The following is a 24,875-nucleotide window of genomic DNA, read 5'->3' as shown; positions in this document are numbered from 1 at the left end:
TTAACTTTGAGCTGTTGGAATATATTGAGATAGATTTAATCTGGACCGCTAGTTGTATAGGCTAACTTAGACATGACCTCTTTTATATTATAGATCATGTATAATTTAATGGGCTATGTTAATAATCATAAGAACCCGTTTGGTTGAATTAATGACTTATTTTATGTGGGTTATAGTTAATAAAAGCATGGCTATATTTAAGAAAAGCCATTTACAAACCCTAAATTCTGCCCAGATCTTTAGAGATATATGATTAAAATCTGGGCAGAAACTTAATTGAGAAGGAGATTAAATTTTAAGGCCTTGTTTGGTAAAATTTATGATTATCTATTTATGATTATCTATAATCATAAATAGATAAATGATTTTGGTATAATCATTTTAAAAATAAATTTTTCCAAATATTTTTTCAAATAATTGATTATCTTAGAATGATGATCTCGAAAAGGAGAAGAAAGAACAATGATTTAGGATTTTTTTCTAGTCCTATGTTTTTTTTTCTATCTTGATAGTTTAGAGAAAATAAAAAGAAAAAAATTCAATTTGAGTTTGCTAGAAAAAATAATTGATTATAATAAATTTTCAAAACAACTTTTTCCTGGATATGAAAATAATGGATTTTTTCAATTATGATTAAAATAAACAAGTATTATAGTGGTTACCAAACGTATATAAAATTCATTATAATCTCATAATGGATTATGGGCTGATAATCCATTAAAATAATGGTTACCAAACAGCCCTTAACTCAAAATGTTGTCTGATTTGGAAGAAAGATGGGGAAGAAAGAGAATAAAAATGAAAAAAAACGGTTATGCGGAGCAAAAACCGAGGAGTAGGGATGGTCATTTGCCCCACCCAAACTCATCCCCGTGGGTACCCGCCCCTATTGGGTAGGGTTTTACCCGTACAAACGGGTTTGGGGTTGGGTATGGGTAATACCCGAAATTAGTGAAGCGGGGATGGGGCGGGGATGGGATTCTAGGTCCCCGCCCCGTACGTTCCCATTTTAGGATTTTATATTTTTATTAATTATTTATATTATATTTAAACTAAGATATTATATTATATTATATTATAAAAGAAAAGATAAAAGTATAAGATATCATTAATTATTTATATTATATTTAAACTAAGAAATTATATTATATTATATTATAAAAGAAAAGGTAAAAGTATAAGATATCATTAATTATTTATATTATATTTAAACTAAGAAATTATATTATATTATATTATAAAAGAAAACGTAAAAGTATAAGATATCATTAATTATTTATATTATATTTAAACTAAGAAATTATATTATATTATATTATTTAATTATTATATTGATTATATTATATTATTTAAGCTTTCTTTATTATATATATTATATTATTTTATGTGTATATTACACAGTGATCCCAAAATGACAACTATATCCACACAAGGTGAATCCGAACAGTCTGAACACCATGTCGAGACAATTCCAAGTTCTCCAATGGATGATGACCATGGTGAAACTGCCGAGGCAAACATTACAGGTGATTGTGATAATGTCGAAGGTGAAATTTCTATAGTTTCAGGGAAGAAAAGATCCATAGTGTGGAACCACTTTGAAAAGAAAAAGATAAAAGGGGAAGACAAAGCAGTTTGCAAATATTGTCATAAACCATTAGGAGGAAAAAGCACAAATGGGACTAAGCATCTACACGCACACATGAAAAGATGTCCTCGACGTAAACAGCAAGACATAAGACAATCAATAATCACTCCGAGTAAAAAAAGTGACGGAAGAAGTCAGCTTAACACGTACAGTTTTGATCAATCGTTCGCTAGGAAGGAACTTGCTTATATGATAATCATACACGAGTATCCGCTTTCCATCGTTGAACATGCATGATTTAGACGATATTCAAATGCGCTTCAACAGTTGTTTAAGGTGGTATCTCGGAGCACAATTAAAAGGGATATCCTTAAAATCTATGATGAAGAAAAAACTAAAACAATGGAGGTGCTACGAAAACATCAAGGTAAAATTGCGTTGACTACTGATATGTGGACTAGTAAGCAAAAGAAAGGATACATGGTTATTACGGCTCATTTCATCGATGAATCGTGGATCTTGCAAAGCCGAATTATCAGGTACGCGTATTCATTTAATGATTTCAGGCATTGGATATGCACGTCATAAATGAAAAATCACTACCATTAATTTTGTTACTGATTAATTACTAGTTGCTACGTAGTACGGTCTAATCAACCATCTGAATTTTATTTTGTATTAGGTTTATGTATGTGCCATGTCCGCACACGGCTGAAGTCCTGTCAGCCGCATTGATGGAGTGTCTGCTAGACTGGAATATCGATGGTAAAGTATCCACTCTTACTGTAGATAATTGTTCCACTAATGATCTTATGATCCAACTTCTCCTAGAAAAATTATCAAGTAACTTACTGTCGGGTGGAGATATTTTTCATATGCGTTGTTGTGCACACATATTAGCTCTTATAGTCAAGAAAGGATTAGAGGGGATCAAAGGAGCAATCGAATTGATTCGTAATAGTGTTGCTTACTGGAAAGCAACACCAAAACGAGTTGAGAAATTTGAAGAGGCCGCCCGTCAACTAAATATTTCGAGTATAAATAAGTTAGTTCTTGATTGTGAGACAAGATGGAACTCAACATACCTGATGCTTAATACTGCTATTAAGTATCAGAAGGTTTTTGCTCGACTAAAGCAATGTGAGCCACAGTATGATTGTTTGCCAGATGATGAAGATTGGTTGTTGGCAAAGGAAATGTGCGACGAACTTAAGATATTTTATACCTTCACAGAGAAGTTTTCCGGAGTAAAATATCCTACCACCAACCTTTTCTTTCCAAGTTTTTGTGATATTACATTGTCATTAAATGAGTGGAAAAAATCTAAAGTTGGTGTGATTAAGGAAATGGCATATGAAATGATAGAGAAGTTTGAAGAGTATTGGTTTGTGATCAATGGAGTAATGGCCGTAGCAATTATGTTAGATCCAAGGTTTAAGATGAAATTGATTGAGTTTTGTTTTCCACAAATTTATGGTCAAGCTTTTTCAAAAATCGAAATTGATCGAGTACGCGATTTATGCGTTGATTTGGCGACGGAGTATGAACTGAAAGTAAAATTTGCTGAAACATCTGTTAGCCAAAATGATTTGTCTTTCACTTCAGAGATGCATGGTTTTAACGATGACGTAGATCCTTTGGAAAAGTTTGATATGTTTGTCTCTAATACTGCTCCTACTAGTACTGTTAAGTCAGAATTAACCAATTACTTAGAAGAAGATCTTTTACCTAGGATTGGTAATTTTGACATACTAGCATGGTGGAAGACAAATGGGATTAAATATCCAGTCTTGCAGTGTATGGCTAGAGATATTTTAGCGATTCCAGTTTCAACGGTAGCTTCTGAATCAGCTTTTAGTACCGGAGGTAGATTTGTGAGTGTCCAACGTAATAGACTTCATCCAAAAACGTTGGAAGCTTTGATGTGCGCTCAAGACTGGCTATGGGATATGCTGAATGGTAATGAAATTCTCTTTTTATTGAAATGTTTCTTTTTTTCATTTAATACATCATTATGGTTATATGATACACTTTCTTATTTTGGATAGGTGGATCAAAATTCGATGGTGAAGCATTTTGGGAAGAAACTGAAGCAGACGATGAGGTGATCAACATGGAGGAAGATACTTGATAAGAAATAATTAAGAACTAAAATGAGTGATGCTCGTTTATAGACCAATTTGTTTTTCTTTGCGATGAATTTATGAGTTTGAAATTTTGAATTATTATTATTATTATGGTTGAACTTGGGTATTGATTATTAAATTAACTCATCATATTTGAGCTTAATGTTATGGGTAACTCGTAAAAAACCCACCCCATACGGGTGTTTCCCATACCCGTCCCAGATCAAGCGGGTAATGGAGAGGGTGTGGTTGTTTTTTTTGAACGGGGCAGTGACTGGGATACAAGATCCGGCCCCATGACCATCCCTACCGATGAGTTCTAAAGGAATTCTCTTTCATTTAGTATTAGTTGGATTTTGCAAGGCCAGAGACAAAATCTGGAAATTTTATCTCGTCCTCTCACTGTATGTATATATATAAAACAGAGACTTAAACTTCCAAAGACATGAGAATGAATTCTAGGGTTGATTACTGATACTCATATTGTTTTCCTTTTGCAGGTCAATATTTATTTAAAGTTATCTCAAATACTGGTGTTTAGGTCAATATCAGCAACAATGTCGAACATGCCAGAAGATGTCTACTCGGAAATCCTTCCATGGGTACCTGCGAAATCGGCAATTATCTGTAAGTCTGTTTGCAAGACATGGTATTCCCTAATTTCAAACCCTAAATTTGTCAAACTGCACCTTCATCGCACTATCGAGAAAAAAAACGAATCCAAGTTCGTGTTTCTAATTTCTGGCGATAATGATCATAATTATGCCCTAGTTAGCTCCATAAGTTATGATTTATTGTATTCTTCACTATTATCAATGGGAGATTGTGACGATGCTATTGTGGAAATGGTTCTCCCATTCAAAGATTCCGCTTATCCAGTTCGCTTTCTGGGAACTTGTCATGGTTTGATTTGTATGATGTACGCCACTATTGTTGGTACTGCACCATTCATTGTAGTTTGGAACCCAACAACTACCGAATGCAAGATATTACCCAATTCAAAAATTGGAGTTGTAAACCACCATCGCTCTATTTATTCATTTGGTTATGATCCCAAGATTGACGACTACAAGTTAGTAACAGTTGTAAAATTGCAAGGAAATAAGGATGGTTCGGTAAGCATGCGAGGAAGTAAGAATGGTTATGTTGCTGAAATTTATACCTTACAGTCAGACTCATGGAGAAGCATTGAGACCATCCCTTATATGTTTTCTTCTATCCCTTATGATAGTTTATCTGGGGTGCTTGTTAATGGAGCTCGTCATTGGTATGGCGAAAGCAGGAATTTAGCGCAAGAATTTATAGTCTCTTTTGATTTTAGCAAGGAGAGGTTTGAACAATTGCACTTGCCAAAAGAATTTTCAGAGATTGAACATTATGTTATGACCTTGGGAGTATTGGAAGACTGCCTCTATCTGCTAGCTTCTGTTATTAGGCCTTGCATTCAGCATGAAGTATGGATGATGCAGGATTATGGTGTTCAAGAATCTTGGACTAAACATGTGGTCATCCGCCATCAGTGGGTTGTTCAACTTATTTTCACCAAGGTCATCTGGTCTTTCGCTGATGGTAAGATTCTGTTATCAACTGAAGGACACTTGGTTCTATATGACCCGAAGCAGAACACATGTACAACGAAAATGGTTCGAAATTTAGCATGGATACTCGCAGAAGATAATTATGTCGAAAGCTTAGTTTCGCTTCACTCTGATATTATTCGGGGAGGAATTGTTGAGAATAAGCTTCCATTGTAGGGAACTAGAACACGACATCGGCTTGGACTGTTATTGGTTTCAGATAATCCACGTAGGGTTATCAACTTATTTGAAGTAAAAGATATGATCCTTCGTATTGCAGATAATCAACGTAGGGTTATCAACTTATTTGATGTAAAAGATCTGATCCTTCAAGATATATGTATTCTTGGTGTTAGTGGTGGTACTCACTGTATGTTGGCGTTATTAGAGTCAATTCCAAAATTTTAGGGTTGTTCTGGAGTTAATTGTTGTGGTTATCTTCGTTAGTTTTGGTGTGTGGCTTTATAGTTTTAAATTGAATTTCCTATCTGAATATCTGTAAAGGTTTTCTAGGGTTGTGGTGCTCGGGCGTTTGCATTTTTAGTTGTTGATTCGTCAATTTGAAGTCGTGGATTCCGTGGATCTGCTGTTTCTAAGTTCAAAACAGATACTAAGTTGGTGGTGGTTGTGCTGCACTTGGTAGCTTCATAGAGGATCCTTCGTTTACCCTCCATAAGTTTTGTGATCATGCATGTACGTAATTGAAGGTACTGCACGACTCAAAATTTAGTGATCAATGTCCATAATCCATAACTGAGTTTGAAATACTTTACTTCTGCTGAAAAGCAATTTAATGTCGTTTCACGGTTGTTATGTGATGATTGGTATTTGTTGGTTGCTTTAAAATGCTTTGGTCTCCCAATTTTCTGATTTTTCTCTCAGTTTTTGTTATTTTGTGTTACTAATCCAGGTTAGTACTCTTCATGCTGCATATTCACTTCATAACAAATATTCAAAATAACCAGGTCAACCGTTGCCACGGTGGGAGGGCCGACCGAAGAAGAATCTAAAGATGTGGTTTGTCTACGACTACTTTCGCCCCGTTTCAGAAAAGTGATACTTTCGTCCTGTTTCAGAAAAAATGATACTTTCGCTTCGTTTTAGAAAAAGTGATACTTTCGTTCCGTTCCAGAAAAAATATCACTTTTTTCCGAAACAGAGCAAAAAATATCATTTTTCCCGAAACGGGCGAAAGTATCATTTTTCCCTAAACGGAGTGAAAATATCGCTTTTCCTGAAACGGAATGTGAAAGTGTCACTTTTTCTGAAATGGAAAATTAGTCGATCCTTAAACCAAAATATGGTTGCATGATGTGTTATGCATCCTTTGTGGTGGTTTGCATAATGGCTATGCATTCAATTTTCGAGAATTGTGCTTAAAGTGAAAGTATCACTTTTCTTGAAATGTAGGGTGTACATCGTTTTATTAGGTGCAACGGAAAATTAGTTGATGCATAAACCAAAATATCATTTGTGGTAGTTTGCGTAATTGATATACATTTAATTTTCTAAAATTGTGCCTAAAATGATAAATAGCTCCGAACTTTTTCGTAAAAACTCTAAATTTAATATCGTTGTTTGTACTAATTGCGTAGACTTTTTTATAACCTTTTCAACGAGATAAAATTTGTAAAATTCTAAGGTACGGATTTTTAGATATGTAATATTCTAGTTTACATTCCAATTATACCCCTGAATAAATAGGATATACAAAGAGTTATAATATTTGGATTAAAGGGAGGGACAATTTTGTCTAGTAAAAAAGTAACCATGGGCATGGAATTTCCAATATTTTTATAAAATTGAACATTTGTGTTATCCTTCATTTTCCAAAAAAATGGTCATAAAATGGATTCTCTCCCTTCGAGCCCTCAGGTCGGTCGGCCCATGAATAGTAGAATTCACACGTCAACAACATCATTGGTATATCTTCTAGAAATACAAATTCACAAAATAGATGTGCACAAGTAGCATTCTATCTCTCTTCTTAGTACATAGTGCAGAGATATCAATCAATGTGGGCGCCCCGCGAAATTAGAGTCACCGAAAGAAAACTAGAAAAACAATATAGCTGCTGAAAGATTCCAGGTGAATTTGTATATACACTATGTTGCTTTTTTGATCTTTTGGGTTAACGAGTGACTACATTGTGTTCGTGGAGGTGCTGACATTACAAAAATACCTTTTCAGTACCTGTGTTATTTTCTCGTGTCAATCAGAAAGCCTGAACCCAAGATCCGGAAATCTCTAAAATATTTGAACAGCTATGATTTCCATTATAAAATATCATTGCCCTAATATCACACAAAACCTCGAACATGGATTTCGAAGTTAAGAAATTGGGTAATGAGCTGAAGAAGGTAGGGTCTGTTTTCTGCCGATTTAACAGCTAAGAACAAGAGTGAAAGTCGTTGGTACAGGTTGGTGAATGGCTGGGATTAGGAAACTTGGTTTCGTGTTAATTTAGAAGTTGAGAAACTGAGGTTATAAAAGGAAGACCTAGAAAGCTCGCTGAACAACTTTCATCCATCACCATCCACCATCTCCAAAACCCATCTTCATACACCCACTAGCATCTCCACCAACATATACCACCTGCAGTTCCACAACATCACCTGCATCCACCTGCATACACCACCACCGGTCGCAACTTCATCCACTGTTACAAACTTCATCTGCAGTTCAGCTCCGCCTACCACCATCAGCATACCAATAGCAGCACAACATCACCTCCTCCATCGGCTACTATTACATCTATTCCACCTGCAATTAACGAGCTACGGCAACAAAGCAGCAAGCATTCGGACCAATCCTGGATTTTTCTTAATCATTTTTAGAGCTGTTCACTGATTTAGTGTTACAAGTGAATGTGAAGATGACTGTTGGAGTAAGACCAATCCTGGCCTTTGAGTTTATGTGGCTAGATCTCTTACACGTGTACTCTATTTGGGACATCTTAGCCGTTCTTTTTATTAATCATGCAATCTGTGTGTTATGAAGATTTGAAGGACTAAAACGTCTTTTTAGCTAAGAAGATGTGGACAGCTGGAAGATAACTGCAGCTAACTTTCCATCCATCGTTTTTGGTCAAATAAGGCCTAGTTTTGTAAGAAATAAAAAAAGAGACTTAGTTTTGTAAACCATAAAAAAACAGACCTAGATTTGTTTTATTTACTTTTTGTTGCTGACTAAATTAGACGCGAAAGAAGAGAAGCTAGATTTTCTTTGGGGAAATTATCGTTTGGTCCTTTTTAGGTGGTCCCAAGATTATTTGGTCCAGCAGGAAATGCGTTTCTCGTTTGGTCCATAATTATTTGAAAATATAAAACGGACATAAATACCTTTTCGTACTATTTTAGCATAAATTTCCATAACTTTTCTATTTTCATAATTTTTTTCATAATTCTGATGAACTCTAAACTTCCAACTTATTTTCTTGTAAGAGTTCATTCTATTTGATGAACTATCAGGTGTTTGGTAATGTTTATTGTAGATTCGACTTTATTCTTAAAAATGAACACACGACAAAAAAAAATTTATTATGAACAAAAAACAGAGTTCATTCTTTCAAATGAACGCCGAATCAATGTTCATTATTATGAACAAAAATCATAGTCCATTCTTTTAATCAAAGTTCATTATTATGAACAAACCCAGTCAAAGTTCATTATTACGAACAAAAGTCAGAGTTCATTCGTCAAAATGAACACCCAATCAAAGTTCATTATTATGAACAAAAAACATAGTTCATTCGTCAAAATGAACATTTATCAAAAAAAAAAAAAAGACTAATTCAAACATATAGAACATAGTTCATTCTTTAAAATGAAAAAAAAAAATTCATTCACACCTAATAATTCAAGATCAGAGTCCATTCTTTAACATGAACACATAACAAAAATCCATAAAAATTGAAAATTCCATTTGAAATCAAAGAACAAATATCAGAGAAACGTAAATCTTCATCATCTTCAACAACAACAACAAAAAATAAAAAATAGAAAATCTTCATCATAGATCTAGTTTATTTTCTTCATCATCTTCATCAAAAAACCTTGAAAAACGGAAGAAGAAGAAGAAGAAGAATTACTTCATTATCGTCTTCATCATCGTCGTCGTCGTCTTCCATATCGTCTTCATTATCATCTTCATCATCTTCTTTTTCGTCATGAAGATCTTCATCATCTTCTTCTTCGTCATGAAGATCTTCATCAACAAAAGAAGAAAGGGGAGAAAGAGAAAGTAGATCTTAAAAAAGAGAGGATAGAGAAAACAAATCTGAAAATGATTCACTCTCTCTTAATAATTGAGTACATATATGGTCTCAAAAGGTTATTTTTGCCACTATCAAAAGATCATTACATCATCCATGACGTCATCCTATGTAGGTATTGTCCACCATAGGACCAAATAATACTTTCTAGGACCAAACAGTATTTTAGTTTTGAAAAAGGACCAAACAGACAGTTGACTAGGTCAACAGGATCAAACTCACTCTATTATATTATTCCTAGGACTATATAGTAGTTTCTACATTTTCTTTCCCGAGGTTGATTATATATAGTAGTATCCTGCCGAATACTTATCAACTCCTTATGATTTAATATGGGCTTGTCATAAAAATAGTCGGGATTTTCCTCTATTTTTTTCTTGTTTTTTTCCTTTAATATTTTACCGTCGGAGATTTGCTCAAACGAAAGAAATATAATCTTAACTTCCAGACAATTTTTTATTTAGGTTCATTTATTATAATGAGATAATGCTCTACATGAACATGGAAGTTTAAATATTTTTTTGGAAATATGTCGTCAGCAGCGCTCATCTCAGTGAAATCAACTAATCAATATTGTCCATAAAAGTCTCCCCATGCTCCTATTTCGCTCCAGCTGACTCATTTATCATGGTCATGTTGTCGATCCTCCAAATAGGCAGAGAATAATATTTTTTTTGCATCGAACGGATGATACAAACTCTCCAATGTGACATGATTTTCCTGTAATTTTTCAACACCCATCAGATGACAATGTTTAAAATGTGTACCAATTACCTTTTCGAAGGGATTGTATATATGAAAACCTCTGCCATTAAATCTTCAACAAAGTATTGTGCCTAACAGTTCGTCTTAACGAAGGCTTTGGTAACTTCAAAAGTCTTGGACATTTCGTTTCCTACCTTCACTTGGAATACAATTTGGCGACACATTACCTCATAAAGAACCTTGAATACATATTGTACTCCCTGATCCTATTTCAAATTTATAGGTTGTCAATAGATCCTTTACCAAAAGTTGACATCTTCTACATTGAATATTTATAAAAAGTTTATGGCATTGTGGATCGTTGCTTTCTAAGATTGTAGTTTTCAAAATTGGCCTCTTCAAGTCCCATGACTTTCTAAGTTTATATATCTTGTTTGTTTTTAACATTTTAGTTAGCCATATTATGTTTGTTACTAACTTTAAACTTGATATCATCTTCTACTGTGAACTTTATGTGATTTCAGAATCGAAATAGTTATACCTCTTTCATTCGTATCAAGTAATCCATCGTATATCCCAACAATTCTTCTACAACAATTCCTTTCTTTTGCCGTTTCCGGACCATCGGTAGTCAAATGCAATCTGTCTAATTTTTGTTGATGCTATGTATTTGCAATGTTCATTTTTCTTAAATAAATAGATTGTGGAAAAACTAAAAAAAAAGAACATAAGTATTTCATCGGGTCTAAGTTACTATAGACAAAATACTCCGGACACTGCTTCTGGTGCCTTGTTTCCTCAAATTCATCGTTGCATTCTAGACATTACATGCGAAGTGAGCTATTTACGCAAGTGTGGTCAATGTATCCCTTAACTGTAATAATAATAACAACACGTCAATTTTTTTCAAGGCGTCCAGTTGTAAATGGTATGAATCTAATGGATTTGAATTGTACCTCAATCTTAGATGTCACCTTCTTCTCACATAACATAGCAATTGAGGAAGGACAAATCTTGACCACTCTTTACATAGGCAGAGTTAGCCAAACTATGTTTTGAAATTGTCTTACGTGGAAATTATTATTAATCCATATTTTAGTCGGCTTCTATCGAAGCCGATTTAATTAGTCCTATAGAAAGTTAATCTTAAAATTTTGACCTTATTTCTTGACCAAATTATTGAAATATTCTCAGTCATGTTCTGCTTTGTGTGATCTACCCATCTGTATCTACTTTACCTTCTAACCCAGTGAATGAAACCTATACATATTGATCCGTAATTTGATATTATTGATTTGTAATCAAGAGGTCGCATGATTTGAGAATGTAAAATATAAAAAATATTATATAAACATCGGAGGCGAAATTTAGATTTATGATTTAGAGTTTCTTATGATGATTTTGATGAACAAACAAATATTTCATACAGTTGTTGTCTTTGTAGGTAGTTGTCGCGAAACAACTCGATATTGATGGTCTTTCAGGAAAAAAATGTAATAGTACTTGAGAGAGCGATAATATTCTCTTACGCGGGCACACCAATTGCCTTTATATAATACATATACCATTTTGGTGATCCAACAGTCATGATCATATTGTCTTATACATTCCGGTATCATCCTCGAAATATTTGATTTTTGTCCTTATCAATGGTGCTAAAAACTACCAATTACATCTTTCACAATACAATGTTACATGTTTTGTGAAGATTTTTTTTTACTCGGTCAATAAAACTCACTAAAAAGCAAAAACCATTATTATCCACTACTATTACCAACACCCACCACCATAAAAACCATCCACTGCCACTATTTCTTCCACCAATAGTAATGTTACCGCCTCCACCATTCACAAACACCCGCCACTGTTTATACTAACCCTACTTCCACTACCACCATTAGAATTAATATAGCTTTCAGTACAATTATTTATTAATAAAATAATGTATTTATGTTAGATTATTAAAGAGACATTTATAATAGAAATTTAATTAATCACTATGGACAATCAATGAGACACAAAGTATTTAAAAATGGTTAAGTTAAACAAACCCCAACGATAAATTTATCTTTGCCAAGGACAAATCCTGACCACTCTTTACATAGACAAATCGATAATAAATAATTTCATATGTTCTGATCTTAATTCGTGTCGTTCGTTTAGTTATTACATAACATGACAATTGATTGCACCAATTTTTTAAAATGGACATGTGTTTTATCGAGTTTATTTTAACATTAGAATGATCAACCACGTTTTATACTTTATAATATAACGTTACATATTTTGTGGCATTACAAAATTAGCATAATATATTTTTGTTCACTAATACCCGCCACTACCATAAAACCATATGAATCCATTTTTTTTATCCACCACCACTTAGTGGCAGAGCCAAGGGTTGACTAACCTGGCTCTAACCCCTTAAATTTTTAATAACGACATGAATTTTTTAGTTTATTTTATAAATAGTACTTTGTCCATATATATTTATGCTTTAGTCCACCAAAGTTTACATGTTTCTTTTTTTTTTTTAAAGTAGGCCTCCTCAATGTCAATTTTTTACTCCACCACTGCCGCCCACCCCATGTAGGTTGTTGGACGCAATTTTAATTTTCAATCACAAATGTCATGTATGAGGTTTTGATTAAACAAAATATCGTCAATTGATTGGTTTCATTATTTTTTTCCGTGTATATATTCTTTTTTGTATTGCAATCAATTTTACTTTAACATTAAAAAATTATGATTTATACGATATAGTACTAAAGATAACAGGGGTACCATTTGGGTGATCCAACTACGATCATGAAAATATTATCTTGTATGATATCATCCCGGAAATATATGGTACCTTCCTTTATCAAAAGTGTTAAAAACAACCAACCACATCTTCCACACTACGATGTTATCGATGTTGTAACGACAACATAAAATTAATATTGTCCATCACTACTCACCAGCACTCACCGTCACTACTTCTTCCACCACAAACCAGGGGCGAAGCCAGGATTTTGAGGAAAGAGGGAGAAAAAACTCTTGGCAAGTTGGATACATGTGAAAAATGGACTTTGTATCCCATTTTATGATAAAAGAACAAAAATAAATATAATTGTGCTTGGCGCCGCCCTTAACCACCACTAATCTTTCGGCCTCCACCTCTTCTACTACTCATTGTCGCCAAAAATGTCTATTGATATTATTTATCAAAATTACTTATTAATAGAAATACATATTATAATTAATTAAGAAAAAAATTATAATTAAAAAATGATTAGTCATTTATTATGAGCAATTAGTGAAACACATATTAATAAAACACTTTATAATGAATAGATTATTTATTATGTGCAATTAGTGAAACACTAATTAATAAAGCAATTATGATATTTAAGTTGAACAAACCACCACCGTTGATTTATTTTTTTTATTAATTCCAACCAAGGTGGAACACTGGTTAGAGGCCACTCTTATGACACAATAGGTCATGAGTTCGAACCTCCCCGTTATAATTTTTGAAAATCCATATCTTGACTTGAGTATTCATTTTTCATTCATAATATTGGAATTAATGCCACGCGTGCGAGTTGTAGGGGGTGGTCAGGAGAACCGCAACCCTTGATTTATCTTTGTCTGGACAAATCCTTACCACCACTAACACAGACTAACTTATCCTAGATTTGTTTTGTACTAATGGTATCTAACAGTTTAGATAGATGTGTGTATAAGTTTATGAAACACAATTACTGGAATATTTATTAAGTGTTAGCTTTCGAGCAGGTACTGGGAGAAGCTTATCAGGTTTGGGTTTGTCGGGTTAGCCGAACCAGAAACTTAATGTGTTTGGCGTGTTATGATATTTTCATTATAAGCCATGTTGCTGAACGCCGAGTTAAAGGTTTGCACATTCCTGATGAGAATAACGTAATCCCAGCTCGAGCTGATGGTTTGCCCCATGGAATTCCGGAAGATGGAGGAAGGGTGTTGATCGGTTACGCCGAATCTTGGGCAAAGAGAATATATGAGACTCCTGATCACAACGATGCTGTCCGAGTATTGAGACACCAGAGGGCAGCGGAATGAAAATTGTCTAAAGAGGTTCCCGAGGTGATTGCTTACGTACAATCCTCTGCTTTATGGCATGTCATTAAATATGGACATAAGGAATATGATAGTGTGACGGCCTCCGCCTTTTCCGACAAATCGTGCGATTCGCTTCATTTTTTTTCCATAATGATTCAAGTCGTCATGTTGAATCGAACCATTCCAAAATCGTGAAGATTCTTCAAATATACAATTTTGACTGCGTTGACCATTTAATTTGGCGATCATCAATACATTTAAAAATAAACATAGTTGATGAGATTCGAACTCCCGACCCCTTTCCTGCTAGCGCGTAGTCAAACCACCAGACTACCATATTTTTTTGTGATTATCTTCAATTTATAATATACTTATACATATTTTATGATATGTATTCATTAGATTTTTATATAATCATTCTTAATTTTTATATTTTAGGGTAACATAAAAATGACCAAGAATCTTCGATTCACGATTCAATATACGATTCGATTCTCAAAATTGAAAAAACGATTTGCATTGCGATTTACAATTTCATAACCTTGGTTTCAACTACCCTTTGGGGAGATGACAATCACTCCCGATGATGCGAACAAGATTACAGGGCTTAAAGTGAGGGGTAGAAGCATGGATGTTGACTATTATGATATGAGTTGGGATGAGATATATACGTTGTACAAGGAATGTCTTGGTTGGGATGATTATAATACCGAACTCGAGTTTTGTCGTTACGTTAAAGATGTAAATTCTGTTAACTTTAGCGGTGGGACAAATAAGAAGCTCAAGAAGGTGAAGTTTACTAATTTGAAAAAGGAATTTGAGAATGCCGCCGAGAAAGTAAAGAATGGGGAGTCGGTAATAGACGAGATCAAATTGAAGCAAACTGCAACCGCCTATTTGCTTTATACTCTTGGCAGAGATGTCTTCCCAGACCTATCTGGAAACAAGGTGAATGCCAATTGTCTTCCCATACCTATCTGGAAACAATCCTGTGCTTCGGTATTACTTTTCCATCTCTACGTTCATTCAAACACAAATAATTAGTAAGAAAAACTTCGGAATATTCCGACAACATTAAGGTAAACAACAAGTTCTTACATACCAAATCATTTTGGAAGTGATCTTTAATATCTTCGTGAATTATGTCTACGGGATCAGGTTGATTTTCATCGGTACAGGTCCATCAAGCACGATCTACAAAGAAAAACACAAGGTAAGATACTACAATGAAAAATTAATGGTGAGGTTCGGATATTACGATAATATTAATATGTGCGAACTTAGCACATTTGCAAGGTTCGTCTCTTACGATATTCATAATATGTGTCGAACCAGTACAAAATTTTAACCCCAACAATTCTCAGGAATATAAATGATAATGTTCTGTTTGTATTCTACTTATGTAGAAAGCCGAACCACGTATTTCCAAAAGGTTTGGCGCTTACGATTTTCACCAAATAAGTCGAACCTTTAACAATTTTTCATCCAAAACTCTCAAGAGTACGTTCGTCTCTTTATGAAAATTTAAAACAAGCCGAACTAGAATCGAGAAAATAGGCAAGAAGTAACAAAATGAAAGGTTCGGCGGCTGATCATAACACTTTAAGCTAGCCGAACTGTTCATCATTTGTCAATAACCAGGTGGGTTCGGCTGATAAAGTTAAGCTGAACATATTCCTGGCTCGCCGAACCATAGTGAAAAAATACAAACTGAAAAAGCGGGGGTCTAACAACCACACCCAATATTTCGCTTAGAAATCTGTATGGATTAACTCCAATATACTTTTAATATAATCAACTGGACAGTCAGACTCAATCTTAATAAAAGTATATCAAAGAGTTATATCTCACTTTCTCGATTCAATACTTACTCAAGCAAATAGAAATCTGCGAGTCTAATTGAATACAAGATAAATCACTTAAACGGTACCAAATACCAATGTTCAAGGATCAATCAATTTCAATCAACAACCAAAGGTTGGATTTCCCAATTGATCGATTCAACGCACAACCTGTGATATTTCAATTATATGACAAAATATAATGCGGAAAAGAAATAACATAGACACCATAAGTTTTGTTAACGAGAAAACCGCAAATGCAGAAAAACCACGGAACCTAGTCCAGATTGAACACACACTGTATTAAGCCGCTATAGACACTAGCCTACTACAAACTAACTTCGGTCTAGACTGTAGTTGAACCCTAATCAATCTCACACTTACATTTGTGCTCCTTACATCTCTGATCCCAGCAGGATACTACGCACTTGATTCCCTTAGATGATCCCACCTACAACTAAGAGTTGCTACGACCCAAAGTCGAAGACTTTAATAAACAAATTTGTATCACACAAAAAAGTCTACGATAATAGATAAATTTGTCTCCCACATAAATACCTACGAGTTTTTGTTCCGTCTTTTGATAAATCAAGGTGAACAGGAACCAATTGATAACCCGGACTTATATTCCCGAAGAACAGCCTAGAATTATCAATCACCCCACAATAATCTTAATCGACTAGCGAAAGAAGATATTGCGGAATCACAAATGATGGGACGAAGATGTTTGTGACTTCTTTTATATCTTGCCAATCGGAGAAATCAATCTCAATCCAATCTTACGATTGTACTCAAATACGATAGAAACAGCAAGATCAGATCACACAACTACAAGAAAATTAGTATCGGTATGGATTCACAATCCCAATGAAGTCTTCAAGTCGTTAACCTACAGGGTCTCGATAGAAACCTAAGGTTAAAGGAGAATCGACTCTAGCTAATACAACTAGTATCACACAGGAGGTGTGGGGATTATGTTTCCTATTTGCTAGAGTTCTCCTTTATATAGTCTTTCAAATCAGGGTTTGCAATCAATGTTAGCTTAGTAACAAAGCATTCAATCCACCGTTAGATAAAAACCTGATTAGATTCAAGCTAATATCTTTCAACCGTTATATCGAAACTTAGCTTGTTACACAAAAATGAAATGCACGTTTATTTAGGTTTGTATAACCGTACCCAAACATGTACATCTAGTTGGTTCAAAAGTAGTTAACCAAATGGTTACCATATGAGCACTTTCATATCATCCATATTCTTCTTTACCACAACTAGTTCAAATGACTCAAATGAACTAGTTAGAGAGTTGTTCAATTGCTTAGATCTTATAGAAGTATACAAGACACAATCGAAGTAAAAACGATTTGATTCACTCGAATCGATTCATGAACTTTATATCCACGGTTTGCAAATATGCATTCCGTAGTTTATATAAGTGTAAGTTCACGAATAATCGTTTTTAGAAAATAACCAACTTAGTACGCATACTGGTACGCGGACTTAAGTACCCGGAATAAGTTTGTTTTCAGTTCACAAACTCCAACAGAAATTCACGGGATGTGAACTTCCGACAGTGCGCGTACTGGTACGCGGACTTTAGTACCGGTTTTCCTGAGCAACAAAGTACGCATACTTTGGTTCAATGAATAAGGACTTACACACGTATGAGTTACCACACAATGTTTATATCCAACCATGGTTATATATTCTAAACTCTCATTTTAATCATTGAAACATTCTTAGAGGACGTTATATAGTTGTTGTTCACAAACCATTTTTCGCCAAAGCAATTTTCAAGTAATTGAAACTTAATATGACTTTCATCACTAGTAAAGGTGAACTTGGCCAAAGCGAAAGCTTACCAACACATATTTCGAGAAATAGATAAGCGGGATAAATTCGGCTCGAAATAAAAAATGTGTATAATCAAAGTCTGTATAGCAATACGACTTTTTTCTCAAGATAGGAGATAGAGTAGATAGACTTTTGAGTGATAAATAAGTTCAACTCTCCACATACCTTTTAGTTGATGAAGTTCCACCAGTTCCTTGAGTAGTTCTTCGTCTTTGTATGATGATCGCCATGGAGTCTAGAGATCAACTACATTTTCTATCCTAGTCCGAGACTTAGCTATAAGTAGACTAGAAATCAAGACTTATAGTTTTGGAAACTAAACTTGACAACAAGCTTGATATCGCAACGCTTGCAAGTTCGACCGAGCAATGCTCTAACAATCTCCCCCTTTGTCAATTTTACTGACAAAACTATCAATACATTTGGAATACAAAATAAATAAATAAACTTTTGTAGCTTCTCTTCCACATGCCTGATCTTCTTGGTTCTTCAACATTACTCGAAATCTTCGTCACTTCCAAGTACTCCAATGATTCCAAAGGTTGTAAGTTTAGCATCATCGTCGTTGAAAATTCGTAGCTATAACAATGAGAAAACAAGAATTTTCAATCATTTTTACACAGTGTCATAGTATTATTACACAACATCAAAGTTCAATTGTATCACAACTTCGACAACAATACTATGGTGATATCTATCACTCCCCCTTAGTCAATACTCCATCTCACATGGAAACCACTCCCCCTTACATAATGATCTGAAAACCATATGTATTTGTAGTGTGAACTACACATTAATTCTCCCCCTTTTTGTCAATAAAATTGGCAAAGGTACGAAAACTAGTGGGATCCTAATGAAATTTCTATAGAGACATTTCATGACTAAAAGAAAGTACATATCAACTTTTTAGATGCAATCATATAGCCGAAGCTAAATGCTTTCATCAAGGAGTTTATAAAGATACAAGATAACCTCTATAATATTCCACAGCCGCACTCCCCACAAAGATTTGGCAATTAAGCACAAGTTCAATTAAGAACTCTCCCCCATAAAATGTCATTCCCGAAAGAACAACAAGAGCGACCTTACTTTCATAAGAAAAGAAGGATTTCTTTGGACATAACAAATCACATACTAATATGAATTTGAATCCAAAAATACTCAATTAAATTAATCACAATAAAACCTATGATTAATTTAATTGGAATTGCTCAACATAAGAGAACTTACGGAGCCGCACAGTATATACATAAAATATGGATCAGGGAAGATCAATACTTCGGAATAGACAAGGATTCATTCTATTTTCCATCACTATTTGCACAATGACATACAATAGACATAATCCTCGCAAATAAAAGTTCATCCTATCTTCCATCAATATTTGCATAATGACATATAATAGGCTTAAAACTTTTGTAATGTGAAAACTTCATTCATTCTTTTATCAATACATGCATATCGACATATGAAAGACTTAACTTTTGACAAGGTATGGGACAATCATAGTTCACGGACGCAAGCACACATATCCCATAACAAATTGCTGCAAAACTCATTTTCCAAACAAATTTTTAGAATTTAAACAAATAAATCTAAAAACAATGAAGATGAAAACGTTGGACATAGCTATGTGTAATTATAATAATGGCTATTCCAAACTCTAGTTATTCTTCTAAACAAAACAAGAAATAAACTTCTCATCAGAAGATTTACTAGACAAATAACTTTTTAGAGAACATGATTTGAAAAACATTAAACGCGGTCAGCAACTAGAGATTGGACATGGATGAGCTCATCAGTTGCTTTCTTCAGTTCGTTTTTCAGAATATCAAGATTCCTTGTTGCAATTCCGAGTTGTTCACGAACGACCTCAAAACCTCGAAGAAGATTTCCTACCAGTTGTGATGACATCTGAACTGGTAGTTTGTTTTCATGATAAACAGCATGATAGCAAGTTATGAAAATAGGGTTCTCGTGAAACTCGATAGGCTTGCCCTTATCAACATTGTCTTCCTTGTTGCATCCATCAATTGTGTACACAGAAATCAGGTGAACCTTTTGACGTTACGGAACGTGTATGTACCAAAATTGAGCATGATACATGTATATATATATATATATGAGTGTTTCTTAGTAAAACCCTAGAGATACTCGTATACATTCCATGTGGGTCCATTGAACGTGCACATGTGGTTACAACCTTGGTAAGAGACCAAAAGAATAGTGGAGCAAAATTTAGAAGGGATCTTGACAAACTCAAGAATCATTCTAAACAAGGGATGACCTTCTTAGTTCAAGAGAACATAAGAGAATCGTTGAAAATCAAGGCAATCAACAAGAAATTATTCTCAAGAGTGAAACTAAACATTTCATCATGTAAAGTACTGGAGCAAGGCTCAACAGTTTAATAATCATCGTTTTGTAAAAGAACAGAAATATAACAACAACTACTTTCTCAAGACATACAAGTTTCTTGAGAATTATAAGCATCCTTCCATATTACAAGAAGGATGCTATATTGAGTAGTCATGTTGTATTTTGATGAGCTTTTTTCTCATCAAGCATATTGACTTCTTCTCTCTTTACTTTTTGAAGATTTTCATAAAAATCACTAGGATTAGTAGGAAGAGATTTAACCAGATGAGGACAAGGAATACCTGAACCTGCCGCTTTCCTTGCCTTTTTGATGCTCCGTTTGAGTCTGTTTATGCTGATCTTGAGCTCCGAGACTCGATTATTTATATGAATGGAATCTGGAGCAGACACCTAGGGTTCACTGTCTTCTTTAGAAGGAGATAAGGAGTTTGGCTTTTCGTTCTTTCTCCTATGCCTTTTTCTCTTCCCAGAGTAATTTAAAGAGTCGGTTGTCCACCTGACATTCTTCCTTTTACAATTGTAGGCATTTTTTGTCCTAACATCATAATCTAGAGATGACTCATCACAGCATTTCTCTTGATTATAGGCATTGCCTTTTACTCCAGTAATGTGAGAGAAAGGTTTAATTACTTCTTTAGACATCCATTAAAGAATGTTATGAAGTTTCTCATTCCTCATTCGAAAATGACATCTTCGTTCAAGATGTCCTTTATTTCCGCAATAATAGCAGTTAAAGGATTTGTTCTTGACTGTTCTCATGCGAGTTAATTTTGAAGGAGGACAATCCTTGTTCCTAAGACTGTCTACTGCTTGAAAAGTTTTTTCACATGAAGAGTTTTCATTAGCATGAACAAAATTAATCTTACCAGTACTTGGAGCGTCTATTACCTTATAGCCAAGACCACGTGTATCACAATGTTCTTTACATACTCCAAGCATAGAAGATAATTTTGTAGAGCTAGAATTAAATCTTTTCAGATTTTCTTCCAGTGATTTTACCTTATTAAGAGCAGCAACAAGATCAGTCTCCAACGAGTTTTCTCTGGCGAGGAGACTGAGTTCTCTGTCATTAAAACATTTTTGTTGAGAGTCATATCTTGTTTCAGATTCTGCAAGTCTTTCTTTCAACACAAAGAGATTTTGAAGAAGTTTGTCACACTCGGACCTTTTTGAGTGTAAGTCTTCATCTCGATCTTTAACGGTATATTGTAACAGTTTATATGCACAATCATAACCTTTAAAGAGTTTTCTCATCTTTCTGCTTTCTTGACAGAGGGGTGACAAATATTTTCTCAATCAAGATGTTGACTTCTTTTCTTTCAAATCACGGTCAAACAGTTTGATATATTGAGAGACTTCCTCATCAATAGTTTGTCCTTCTTCTGAATCACTCTCATCTGAAAGATCATCCAACTGTTCATCAAGAGACTTTTCCCAGTTAAAGTCAGATTCAGACAAAGAGGCAGAAACAGGAGATTTCTTCGATGTCTCAGGATTTCGAAACATCTCAGGGGAACTTTGATCTGATGTTGCGTTATCAGAGAGATTACTGTCCATATAATCAGATCGCTACAAACACAGACTTATAAGGTCTTTAAACGTGTTTGCCTGCTTTGATACCAATTGAAAAGGCGGGGGTCTAACAACCACACCCAATATTTCGCTTAGCAATCTGTATGGACTAACTCCAATATACGTTTAAGAGAATCAACTAGACAGTCAGACTCAATCTTAATAAAATTATATCAAAGAGTTATACCTCACTTTCTCGATTCAATACTTACTCAAGCAAATAGAAATCTGCGAGTCTAATTGAATACAAGAGAAATCACTTGAACGGTACCAAAGACCAATGTTCAAGGATCAATCAATTTCAATCAACAACCAAAGGTTGGATTTCCCAATTGATAGATTCAACGCACAACCTGTGATATTTCAATTATATAACAAAATATAATGCGGAAAAGAAATAACACAGACACCATAAGTTTTATTAACGAGGAAACCGAAAATGCAGAAAAACCCCGGGACCTAGTCCAGACTGAACACACACTGTATTAAGCCGCTACAGACACTAGCCTACTACAAACTAACTTCGGTATGGACTGTAGTTGAACCCCAATCAATCTCACACTGATCCAAGGTACAGTTGCGCTCCTTAAGTCTCTGATCCCAGCAGGATACTACGCACTTGATTCCCTTAGATGATCTCACCCACAACTAAGATTTCCTACGACCCAAAGTCGAAGACTTTAATAAACAAATTTGTATCACACAAAAAAGTCTACGGTAATAGATAAATTTGTCTCCCACATAAATACCTACGAGTTTTTGTTCCGTCTTTTGATAAATCAAGGTGAACATGAACCAATTGATAACCCGGACTTATATTCCCGAAGAACAGCCTAGAATTATCAATCACCTCACAATAATCTTAATCGACTAGCGAAAGAAAATATTGCGGAATCACAAACGATGAGACGAAGATGTTTGTGACTTCTTTTATATCTTGCCTATTGGATAAATAAATCTCTAGCCAATCTTACGATTGTACTCAAATACGATAGAAACATCAAGATCAGATCACACAACTACAAGAAAAGTAGTATCGGTCTGGCTTCACAATCCCAATGAAGTCTTCAAGTCGTTAACCTACAGGATCTCGATAGAAACCTAAGGTTAAAGGAGAATCGACTCTAGCTAATACAACTAGTATCACACAAGAGGTGTGGGGATTAGGTTTCCCAGTTGCTAGAGTTCTCCTTTATATAGTCTTTCAAATCAGGGTTTGCAATCAATGTTAGCTTAGTAACGAAGCATTCAATATTCACCGTTAGATGAAAACCTGATTAGATTCAAGCTAATATCTTTCAACTGTTAGATCGAAACTTAGCTTGTTACACACAAATGAAATGCACGTTTATTTAGGTTTGTATAACCGTACCCAAACATGTACATCTAGTTGGTTCAAAAGTAGTTAACCAAATGGTTAGCCATATGAGCACTTTCATTTCAACCCTATTCTTCTTTACCACAACTAGTTCAAATGACTCAAATGAACTAGTTAGAGAGTTGTTCAGTTGCTTAGATCTTATAGAAGTATACAAGACACAATCGAAGCAAAAACTATTTGATTCACTCGAATCGATTCATGAACTTTATAGCCACAGTTTGAAAATATGCATTCCGTAGTTTATATATGTTTAAGTTCACGAATAATTGTTTTTAGAAAATAACTAACTTAAGTACACATACTGGTACGCGGACTTAAGTACCCAGAATAAGTTTGTTTTCGGTTCACAAACTCCAGCAGAAATTCACGGGATGTGAACTTCCGATAGTGCGCCTACTGGTACGAGGACTTTAGTTCCGGTTTTCCTGAGCAGCAAAGTACGCATACTTTGGTTCAAGGACTAATGACTTACACACCTATGAGTTACCACACAATGTTTATATCCAACCATGGTTATATATTCTAAACTCTCATTTCAATCATTGAAACATTTTTTAGAGGACGTTATATAGTTGTTGTTCACAAACCATTTTTCGTCAAAGCAATTTTCAAGTAATTGAAACTTAATATGACTTTCGTCACTAGTAAAGATGAATTTGGCCAAAGCGCAAGCTTACCAACACATATTTCGAGAAATAGATAAGCGAGATAAACTCGGCTCGAAATAGCAAATGTGTATAATCAAAGTCTATATAGCAATACGACTGTTGTCTCAAGATAGGAGATAGAGTAGATAGACTTTTGAGTGATAGATAAGTTCAAGTCTCAACATACCTTTTAGTCGATGAAGTTCCACCAGTTCCTTGAGTAGTTCTTCGTCTTTGTATGATGATCGCCATGGAGTCTAGATCTCAACTACACTTTCTATCCTAGTCCGAGACTTAGCTATAAGTAGACTAGAAATTAAGACTTATAGTTTTGGCAACTAAACTTGACAACAAGCTTGAGATAGCAACACTTGCGAGTTCGACCGAGCAATGCTCTAACACAAACTTTTGATGATTTTAAGCTACAAAAGTGAGATTTAACATAAGATAGAAGTGTACCTGTGTATTAGAAGCATTGGGTTCCTCATATATGTATTCATCATCTAGATTTGTCTCATAAAAATCATCACCTTGAGTTTGAGTTTGTGCTTGAGTTTGTGTAAAATCATTCTCATAATCTAAGAAATCAGCCATTTCTGGATCATTGTTGTAGTTGATATGTGTTTTCCTACGTATTTTAGATGAAGAATGACCCTCCTCATCCGTTGAATCAAGATACAATTTTTTTTTCTCAAACTCACCCTCTCCTTCTCAAAAAAAAACCTAACTTTTTTTTTCCTCCTCAAAATTTTTCATCTACACTCAACTTTTATAACTAAATTATCTTAATCACTAATCAAGATCATTAATCACTAATCAAGATTATTAATAACTAATCAAAATTATTAA

The 24,875-nt window shown here is 34.4% G+C and overlaps 2 protein-coding genes across 2 annotated transcripts; both read left to right on the top strand.

Annotated features, from left to right (window-relative positions):
• Positions 1-1,411: 1,411 nt before the first annotated feature.
• LOC113333213 (zinc finger BED domain-containing protein DAYSLEEPER-like) lies at positions 1,412-1,885 on the top strand. The gene has a single exon (XM_026579726.1). It carries the CDS (start codon positions 1,412-1,414, stop codon positions 1,883-1,885), a length of 474 nt encoding a protein of 157 aa, XP_026435511.1.
• Positions 1,886-4,013: 2,128 nt separating this feature from the next.
• Positions 4,014-6,095, top strand: LOC113332744 (F-box protein CPR1-like). Its single transcript, XM_026579256.1, has 2 exons — positions 4,014-4,118; positions 4,215-6,095. Exon 2 carries the CDS (start codon positions 4,272-4,274, stop codon positions 5,466-5,468), a length of 1,197 nt encoding a protein of 398 aa, XP_026435041.1. The 5' UTR covers positions 4,014-4,118; positions 4,215-4,271; the 3' UTR covers positions 5,469-6,095.
• Positions 6,096-24,875: the final 18,780 nt, after the last annotated feature.

Source organism: Papaver somniferum, unplaced genomic scaffold (genome assembly GCF_003573695.1).
Source record: "Papaver somniferum cultivar HN1 unplaced genomic scaffold, ASM357369v1 unplaced-scaffold_132, whole genome shotgun sequence".
Classification (NCBI taxonomy): domain Eukaryota; kingdom Viridiplantae; phylum Streptophyta; class Magnoliopsida; order Ranunculales; family Papaveraceae; genus Papaver; species Papaver somniferum.
Note: the sequence above shows the minus strand (reverse complement) of the source record. Positions and strands in the feature narration are given on the sequence as shown.